This window comes from Perna viridis, chromosome 4 (genome assembly GCF_037379345.1).
Source record: "Perna viridis isolate PV_CMFRI_1.1 ecotype Kerala chromosome 4, ASM3737934v1, whole genome shotgun sequence".
Taxonomy (NCBI): domain Eukaryota; kingdom Metazoa; phylum Mollusca; class Bivalvia; order Mytilida; family Mytilidae; genus Perna; species Perna viridis.
The window spans coordinates 31,038,759-31,049,184 of NC_142448.1; the positions used below are offsets into that span (position 1 = coordinate 31,038,759).

Here is a 10,426-nt window from a genome sequence, read left to right on the forward strand (position 1 = left end):
GGATTTGTTACGCATGATTTAAGCTAATAAGCGACTTGTTTTTGAGAAGCTGTTTGGCTAAATGAATGAGCAAGTCATTTAAGACAATTTAAACGACGGTTGGTGTCAATAAAGTCGTAGAAAATATTTTTATTCAAATTTTAACAGTATGTTATTTATGTGACGCCGTGTATAATGTACTTCAGGAATTCAAAATCTCCATATCTACGGATACTAACGTAGATAACTTATATTTTTTTCTATAAAATACATAGAGCGGTAAAACATTCACATACGGGTAGAGTGTGTTTTTTCTGTAATTGGTGGTTGGTGGAAAATTTCACGCACCAATAGTTTGCCTTCGACTGGTTCATGAGATTCCAGACACGTATACCAGTTATAATAAAATAGGAACCATACCACACCCGAAACATATAAAAACCAATAGATTTTAAAGGGCTAGAATTTCCTGACGTTGGATAGGATCAAAAGATGCGACAGGGTTGAACTAGTTTTGTTGATCTACAATCCTCCCTTAATTCGAACTGTACATTAATATTGTTGCAAAATATGCAAATGTATCTGTATACCAATGTTTTAAGATGATATGCAATCTAGACCTCAACTGAATTGATCAAAAGATTATGTATCGCCGCATGCACCAGACTGCAAACAAAACTCCAGAAGATATGTAAATACATGTAGGTAATTGTCCATTGATAAGTTGACAACCATCTTCTTCATCTGCTTAATTGTAATATATTAATTGTGCATTTCCTATGGAGTGCTTTTGATATATATTGTAGAAAGTCCTGAGTACTTGAAATGAGGATGTTTATAAGTATTAAGTCTCTACAAAACTTCAGTATTATCAACAACTAAATAAAGGTGAAGAAATAAAGAAATGTAGGCGAAACGACAAAAGGCGAAATGTTACACAGGCGAAACGTCTTGGTAGGTGAACGGGTTTGTAGGTGAACGTCTTGGTAGGTGAACGGGCTGGTAGGTGAACGTCTTTGTAGGTGAACGTATTGGTAGGTGAACGGGTTCGTAGGTGTACCTCTTAGTAGGTGAACGGGTTGCGTTACGAAACGACCCTGATTCCTACAATATAGACCAGCCCAACGTTTAGATGCATACATTGTATCAGTTTAGTCACACTTATAATATATTGCTACGTACAGATTATGTCAGTACAATTATTTACAATATTTATGTTATTATATCATGTATTTCCTTTTATAGACTAAAGCTCTATATATTGAACCGAAAATCGGTTTCGTTTGATTTTTTTTAATTGGAAAATGATTAAATGTCCCTGGAACACAGGTTTTGAATTAAACAAGTTTGGAAAAAATACATATAAAAACTAAAACAATTACATATTTTTTTGCACAGCACTGTAAACCTGAAACTAAAAAAGTTTTTTTTTCGACTTTTTTCTTTGTCGAACAATACATAATTTGATTGATTGGTATTGAAATCTTTCCTGGATTTTAGTACCCAAAATTCGCCTTACCAAAACTTCAGGTATGTCAGTGCTTCATGGACAACATGTACTTCAATGACACTAACGTATAAACCACTCTTTAAAGTACCAATTAGTTATGAATATACGGTAAATCTCATGCCAAAATGACTACCTTGATATAATACTATAATGCTCCTATAAGTGCCTCCATGCTATCTTTGGCATGACTTATCTAGGTAGGTCAGGAGTTAAAACTCGTCCGAATCGTGATTCCAGAGAACAGACAAGGTTCTCATTTTGGTCTGACAGGATGCATTTGGTATTGGCTCTGTCGCTCGGCATTTCTTTGGCACTAGCCGTGCCCGTTCAGGTATGTCTTTAAGTTTGGTAAAATATAGGCAAAAGCCAGAATTCTTTCCCACTGACAAAAGAGAACTGATTTCAGTTTAAATAGTGAAAACTAGTGTTTGGTTACATATGTACATACATAAAGGACTCGATGTATACATGTAGATGATTTATTTGTATATAACATTCAAGAAAAAAACATATTGCTATAATTCAAGGTGTATTTGTGTTATTTCCTGGTTAATTACATTGGGCACATATTTGCTATTTTCAAGAAGATAACAAAACAAAACAAAACAAAAACAAAAAGCCACCCAAACGAAAACGAAAAAACAAGAGCGAGAAAAAAATTGTAGCAAGATGCTTAAAACAAACAACATAAAAAAATCGCAAGTATAATTCACGTTTTTGATGAACACAACAGTCGATTATACATCATACAACCATTTCTTTCACATATTATTTATAGCAAAAAGGATTCTGAGATTTTGAGGAGGGGATCCAGACACAATTTTCTCTTTATGTCAAACGTTTGCACGGAATCAGCCAAATTTTACAACAAAAAGGGGAATCCGACCCCGAAAAACACCCTAACCATCCACTGGATCAATCACTGCATACAGTCATAGAGTGCACATATACAATAGAAAAAAAAACTTAAAGTTTCAGGTGCTTTACATAAGAAAGTAATAAATGAATAAGAATCGACATACAACTAATAACAATTAAACTAAAAGTTGTAGGATAAGGAAAAAGAGAAGCCCTATGCCATTTTCTCCTTAGAACTTAGTGACTGAATCATTATAGGAAAGGGATGCCGATTTTGCGAAGTTTTATGGTTTGCTCCCAATTTGTTTTGAACAGAATTTAATCAATTAGCCTTCTGACTGTATCACCAATTTTATCATTTGTTTTGCAGCAAGTAGATGAAGGTAAGCCTGAATTTTCACAAAGCAGAAGACTTAGTCTCCTCTTTAGATGATTTCACAGTTTTTGAATCAAGTTCTACTTTTTATCTAATACTAAACTTCATTTTGTATATACACAATGGTTATTTGTCTTAATGACCCATATTTATAACATCTACTTCCAATGAATATCTGTACTGTATACATTTCTGTACAGTTGTTTGCCTAGTAAAACTATGGCATAGTTAATTAAAGGACTTGTTATATGTAAAAGATATACACCTTGTATTTAACTTATCAAGAATGTGTAGTTCATCCAGTTCAGCATTATCTCTATATTGAAGCCTTGGCCCTTTGGTATGTCATTGCTTATATGCCACAGTCATGTCAACCTACATGTAGATAATATGGTTTAAATTGTATTTCATCTTAAAAGTACGTTTTTCTTTTAAATCAGAAGAGTAATAACATGCATCTATTCTCTCTTTGCTTTCAATAGGAAATCCAGAAGAAGCTGGTATGTACAATGACATGAACGTATTACTAAGTAGTTTCGACTTAAAACGTTTAATTGATGAATTGGAACATGCATAACTCAAACCAAAGTATACTGAAATCCTGTATAATCGGACACATTAAATCTAAAAACATTGCATTTTAACCCGTGTTTTGGATTCGTAAGCCTCGTTCACCATTGATTTTTATCCGGAATGACATTCTTAACTGAAGTCCGATTTATATTTAGTTTGCTACTTCCGGATACTATCAAAATGATGCAGTTATGAGAATTTTCAATTTTGTATGATAATCACACTTATTATATTGTAAAAATAGTAAATCGTCATATTCCTATCATCGTATTTACACATATTGATAAGATTGTAGTCATACGCTACCTATGAGTTTGAATGGGGGTTACGGGCCCATAATTCCCGTGAATTCGCATGTTCATGTTATGAAACTTGCAAGCCCTTTGAAACTCAACAACTTGTCTAACACAACATAATGTCTATGATAAAAAAAAATCCGTCAGATGTGAACCATACAATAAAAATTATACGAAAGTGAATTGTTACTGCTGAAGTTTCTAGAATTCAAAACATAATCACAGCCTACTTGTGTAGAATCGTTTACTTTTGTTTTGAAGAGTAACACTGTACCATGTACCATTATTCCATTTTTTTAATTATCAGATCTGAACATATAAGTGAGGACTCAGGTGTAATTTTATCACCATTAAACACATTGCTTACGTCTGATTGGTCAGTTCGTAAATATTCCGCTTATATGGTTTTCAAATACATTGCACGATTGCGTTTAATGTAATACTGACTTGAAACACGGACAATTAAACTTGTTTTTAATGACATTTTTTATTAAAAGGCTTCTTCGAGGGAGATATTGAAGTTGCACCAGGAGACGAAGCAACTGTAAGTCCATGTTAATTTGTGTGACAAATGATTATGCTAATGGCGGCTTAAATGTTTAATTATTAGCTCGATTTTATGGTATATTTTGTCCACCCCAACAACCTCCCCCCAAAACAAAACAAAACAAAAAAAAACTAAACAAACAAAGAAAAAAAGAAAAAAAAACAAACAAACAATAAAAACAAAAATACAAGCACAAAATACGAAAAACAAAACGGAATCAGAAACGAAATCAAAAACAATATACCCCCCCACCGAAAATCGAAAGAATAACCAAAAAATGGCAACACATACACACAAAGGAGAACAATTCTGAATGTATAAGGAGTTAAAATACAAAAATACGTGAACATTTCTTGGTTTCACTTATTTATTATTTGTTTGTTTGTTATATAGTTGAGAAATGCTGTAGCAAACCACAGATTATTGTGGCCCCACGGAGTTATTCCATGGTCCATTGACTCTACTCACGCAAGTAAGTTGTTCATTTTATTACACAATCTGGTGTCTTGTACATCCGCTTCAAAAATTAAGAAAATATTACAGGATATCACACCAAATTCTTGTGCGTATGTCATACAGTGGCGGATCCAGGTGCGATGGTCGGATTCCCTCTATATAGGAAAATTTGACGATTTAATTCGTGCAAAATGCGGGCAAAAAAGCAACTAATGACCTAAAAGTTCCCTTTTCTAGTTCTCCCTTTTCAATATATTTTAATTTACCCCTGTATTGACGGCACAATCGATCACACATTTAAAAAAAAGGATTCTCAATTGATTGCACCTTAATTCATATATATGTTCCCAAATGTTTATTGTAAAAAAATACGAAATTTCTTTTTCTTTTGCTTCAAAACCAGCAGCAACGTTAAATACATGTGGTATTCAACATCATAATATCATTTAGAAATCAGTAATTTTGGCATGCAATGCCGTTATTACGACATAATATACATTTTTAAAATTGTGATCCTTACCGGCTTCCATAAAAATGAGCTCCAGTGGATAAACATTTAATATTTTTACAACTGGTTATTACTTATTCACTATTTGCAGGATATGCATCCCATGTTCAAGTTTTCCATGATGCTATGAACGAAATCATGGAAAAAACCAAAGTGAACGGAAAGAAATGTATTGACTTCCAAGAGCACCAGTCTAGTGCCCACGAGGCCTACATCAAATTTTCTTTTGGAAGTGGGTAAGTTCAATGACGCACCCAAAACAGCCGATTGGTCATATTACAGGAAATTCATTGATGTTAAACCAAAAGAGTTAAATCTAAGATTAAAAAACGGGTTAAAAATGATTGAATTTGATAAAAATGACCTGTCAAAATGGTTTTGATACACTATCAATGGTTTTAACGAATATTTCTTCTACATATTGTAAAAAAAATGGTTAAAGTTGTTGAAGCATTATCTTTTTTACTGAAGGCGCAACGGTTTTTTGAATTGAAATTTGCCATTTGAGATTTATATAATCTTCACTGGAGCGTAAATTTAGGCATTCAAGGATGTAGTTGATAAAAAGTCAAAACGTAAATGCTCATATAGAAGACACAATAGAATAGATAAAGAATACATCCTTCCAAACGAAAAAAAAACTTAAGGAAGGACAGTGATTATGCAATTGCTTTCAGAATCATGTTAAACTTTTCTCTTAAATACATAGATTTTTTTTCAACGCAAGTACGAGAAGTGCTATCTTTAGAAAAGATAGCCGACGTGGTAAAATTTTGTTCTTTCTACTTAAAATTTTCTTCATTTCATTCAGGAATAACACATAATACGTAATTTCGATACAGTTTTACCGAACGCCACTATGTTATCAGTATTTTGACAATGGTGAAACAGAATTGCGACCAAATGACTTGCATTTCCATGAAAAAGTGTCTTTAATGTTAAAGGGTAAAAAGCGAAAATATACCGACTGCGTCGAAGAAAAAAAAAACAAGAAATCATTGGAAATATATAAGGAAGAACAAGGGTTGTTCTTTCAGATTCATATTAAATCAGCAATTCATTACAGCAAAACCTGTTTTTAGACTATATTTAGCAACCTATTTCTTCTTAATTCATTTCTTTACATCTTTAAAGGTGCCATACTCCTATCGGGTATCACGCCGGACGTATGTCAGCCGTCACTCTTGGAAATGGATGTCTTCGTAAAGGAACAGTTATGCACGAAATCCTCCACGCTATGGGATTCTGGCACGAACAAAGCAGAGCTGATAGAGACACATACGTAAAGATCCACTGGGACAACATTCAGAAAGGTTTCATTAATAGTCAATATGATAAGGTGTAGACTTGCATGTAAATGTGAAGTTTCGAAGCCTATTTTAACCCAATCTTCACGCAGCAGCAGACGTTCGTACATCGTTTGGCAATCGGATAACGTCGCTTAAAATCATTCTCTTTCCCGGACTTTGCAAGAGTTTTGCCTTTTCTGAGATGGCTGGCTGCAGCGTCTAGAGTGAGTTTCGATTTTAACCGTGAATAGATGACATTTAAAGAAAATCGAGGTATGAAGGAGCATCAATGCAATATCAATTTATGATTGTAAGAGGGTTGATAAAGTTCGACACCCAGAAAGAGTCAAAACAAGTTAAAATGCAGTTATTTACATGATTTCCTATCCTTTAATGAATCGGCCACACGACCGTATGGGCGATTTTAAAAGGAATATTATCACAGTTACTATTTTTACACAATTTCATCTTTCGCTTAAATGGGAAAATAAGTTTTCCATCGTGCAGTACAGTACTTCAGGATGTGGTTTACTGTACTTATACTGTGATACCTACGTTGCAATAATATACTCTTTACATGTTACACACGTTTCCTTTTTAGGACACGAACGTAACTTTGACAAATACCAACTGGGATACATTGATCATTTGGGTATGCCTTATGATTATGGATCCGTTATGCACTACCCAGCCACAGCTTTCGCCATCGACAGACGTAGGATGACGATTGAGCCCCTACAGAGCGGAGTTACCATTGGACAGAGAGTCAGATTGAGCGAAATTGATGCCAAGGAAATTCAGATACTTTACGGGTGTATTCCAAGACCACAAACTGGTTCAGTAACCACATCTCAACCAGGAGTAACAAACACACCTCATGTCATCCATGTCACAACACCAAGTGAGTTGAACAAAATTTTGTTCACCTGAAAAAACTGAAACCACCCACGCCTACCGTTGATTACGTAATTAAAAGAAAAATATAACATCAGTATCTGCACATTTTTTTCGAACTAAAAAGTGCGGTCAATACCGATCATTACTTATATGATTGTATCAATAATGACAGAATCAAGCGATTTAACAACCCAAGGAATATTTATGACAGAGTTTTAGCTCATGAAATTTCATTTTTAATCATTCATGACAATTATAATAAACTTAAGAACAATTTAAGAAAAAACGAAGTATTTGCAAGGATTTATTAAACTGTTTCTTTGAATATTTTATTACTTTGTAGCTAATAATCAACTAATTTACAATACTTTTGTATATTAAATAACTAATTTCAGATCCACATGTTTCAAACCAAGGTGAGAAAATAATATTTAAACGATTTACCTAATTAACCGAATAACTGTTCATTTGTTTTACAATGAAAACTTTAATTGATTTTATAATCATTTTCTTTTCCATGTATAATGCACATTGTATGAAACAATTTAATTGACAATGTCAAGGCGGAAACATGATATACACAATAAACTTTACAAGTCTCATATTTTTTTGGGGAAATCGATATTTTTGTTTGAATTAGGTCTTAATGAAAAGTACATAATCTGTATTGTACAATATAGCCAATGTTTTACAGGTTTTACCAAACATCAATACTTTTGCATAAAAGGAACTACAAAGAAAACTGACTTTAACAATTTTAACTTTAAACTACCCTTGATGCTACTATATAAATTATACTTTTTTTTGCAGCTGCCACTTGCACATTCGACTCTGGACTTTGTGGATGGCTTCAGTCCACCAGTGATAATGTTGACTGGAGAACAGGGCAAGGCAGTACCCCAAGCCGTAACACTGGACCCCATGCTGACCACAGCGGTTCAAGTCGTGGTAAGTATAGTCAGCAATATTTTCTTATGCTAAGTAATGACCTTTGAGAAAACTAATTTCAAGAACGCATTTTGTATGTTTGGGACTGAACTGCATTTGCTATAGAAACGAGTTATCAACTCTTCATCTGCCAATAAAGCTCGCATTGAAGACATGCACTTGTTCCAAAGCATTTGATTTGACTTTTTATTATGCTTAATTAACAGGCAGAGGTTGAAGGCAAACCGTCTCCCTCATAACACTTTTACTTCTGAAAACATGTTGATAATTTAAACGTTTCATGCTATGACTTAGAAACTGATGATTGTCTTTGTCGTTGGTTTTTATCGGCGAAAATGACCTTTAACTCAAACGTGTACCTAAGCAGTATACGTAAGTTCAATAAATAGAAAATACAAATGTATAAATATCATATGCAATTGATAACTCGTCATTGAGAAGTCTAATTCCTGACAGTAGCTGAACATTCAAAGAGTATGAATATAAATGTCTATATCTTTCAGGACATTACCTCTACATGGAGGCCAGTGGTAACGCAAACAAGAACGCCATCTTGGTATCACCAATGTACCAAGCTGGAACATATTGTTTCTCAGCTTGGTTCAACATGTACGGCCATGAGATGGGTTACATTTACTTTGAATTACTTGTCCACGGGCGTAAGCATGCTCTACGATCCTATCACGGTGACCACGGAGATAGGTGGATGCACTTCCAGGCTCAGATCAATATGCACTCATCTCAGTTTCAGGTAGGCTGATATGACGAGGCCAATTAAAACAATATGTTTGTTTACGGTTTCGCTACCTACAATTGTTTTTGATGCCTTGTGTGCCATTTTTAAGGATATTTTGGTAGAAGCACCATTAAGCTTCATATTTCATCCCAATTAACTCAAGGCAGAAATTTATTGTAAAAAAGTTAAAATTAAAATTAAATCCCTACCTACCTACCTTGTTCTTAAGGTGTGAAACTTTAATCAGACTTTTTTTTTTCTTTTGGCCTTATCATCAGAGGAAGATTCATGCCTCTTCCTATTGGTCAATATCTGTGTCAGTGCTCATCAACTTATGCTTGTTTTGTTATTGTTTAACCGCGACACATTTACCGTAGAAAACATTTATAACAACTTTTTTCCATATCCATATAGCAATTTATTGGATGTTCTATAAAAAGTCTACAGTTCTTAAAAATAAATCTACAGTTTTCTATAGGTAGAAATGGAAGTAAATACACGAAAGAAAATACTTGTTGAATTAAACCCTTTGTAGGTCCACCAGGTACTAATGTGTCGGAAAATTGTTGATTTTGTCTTTATTTACAAAAAAATCACGACATATTTTGATCTGTCTGCATACTATGATACCACCCAGGAAGTTTGTTATGCCATTTGTTGATGTGTTGTATGTTATCTAATGATGTTTCATTCATGTGATGTATCTAATGTATTTCAAAACGAAACAAAGATGAAAAACGAAATTCGTAACGTCCTAAATATTGATCAGCTTGATAGAAGGATAAAACTAATTGTAGTCTATTCCCTACCGCATAATATTTATACCCTTTGACGTTAAGCAAGACAATTAAGGAACTATCTGCATTCTCGTTTTTTTAATTCAGGACCCAGACACAGAACTAGAAAATAAATACTCCCAACTTCCACGGTTATTCCAATACACGAACTGTAACATTACATGGAAACCAAAAACAAACTTAATTGAATCTATGATGATTCCGACATTTCCCAATATTTCTTTTTTCATGCAAGATACAAATTGTTCACGTTCCAGTTTTTACAAAAGATCTGTCATGTTTTAATATTTTGTCCGCTTTGCTTTCAGTTCCAAATTGAAGGCCGTACAGGCAGTGCATACCACAGTGACTTGGCTATTGATGATGTGTCTGTTACACCAGGAGCATGCAGTCATGGTTAAATGTAGATCTAGAACTATTTTATAGGAATAAATTTAAAAAGAAACTGGCTATGAAAAATGAAACTTTTTATCTTATCTGATTTAACTAGTCCATTTCATTTTACGATTTACATAAATAGCAAAGATTTCGTTCATGAAACATTATCATGTCCTAACTAAAAAATCGACTGTCCATCTAAAAAGTGCCACTTAGTTTCCAAAGAAAAGGAAATTGCAATGTAAAAAATGCACATGCATTGATTTGTATGATCAAAT

General features: G+C 33.7%; 1 protein-coding gene across 1 annotated transcript; it reads left to right on the forward strand.

Annotated features, from left to right (window-relative positions):
• The first annotated feature begins 1,694 nt into the window (after nucleotides 1–1,694).
• On the forward strand, nucleotides 1,695–10,234 carry LOC148619731 (zinc metalloproteinase nas-6-like). The gene is made up of 12 exons (XM_088579958.1): nucleotides 1,695–1,820; nucleotides 2,718–2,730; nucleotides 3,206–3,223; nucleotides 4,090–4,136; nucleotides 4,533–4,611; nucleotides 5,195–5,339; nucleotides 6,238–6,416; nucleotides 6,994–7,293; nucleotides 7,685–7,705; nucleotides 8,100–8,237; nucleotides 8,741–8,988; nucleotides 10,079–10,234. The coding sequence occupies exons 1-12, from the start codon at nucleotides 1,761–1,763 to the stop codon at nucleotides 10,169–10,171; spliced, it is 1,341 nt and encodes a 446-aa protein (XP_088436084.1). The 5' UTR covers nucleotides 1,695–1,760; the 3' UTR covers nucleotides 10,172–10,234.
• Nucleotides 10,235–10,426: the final 192 nt, after the last annotated feature.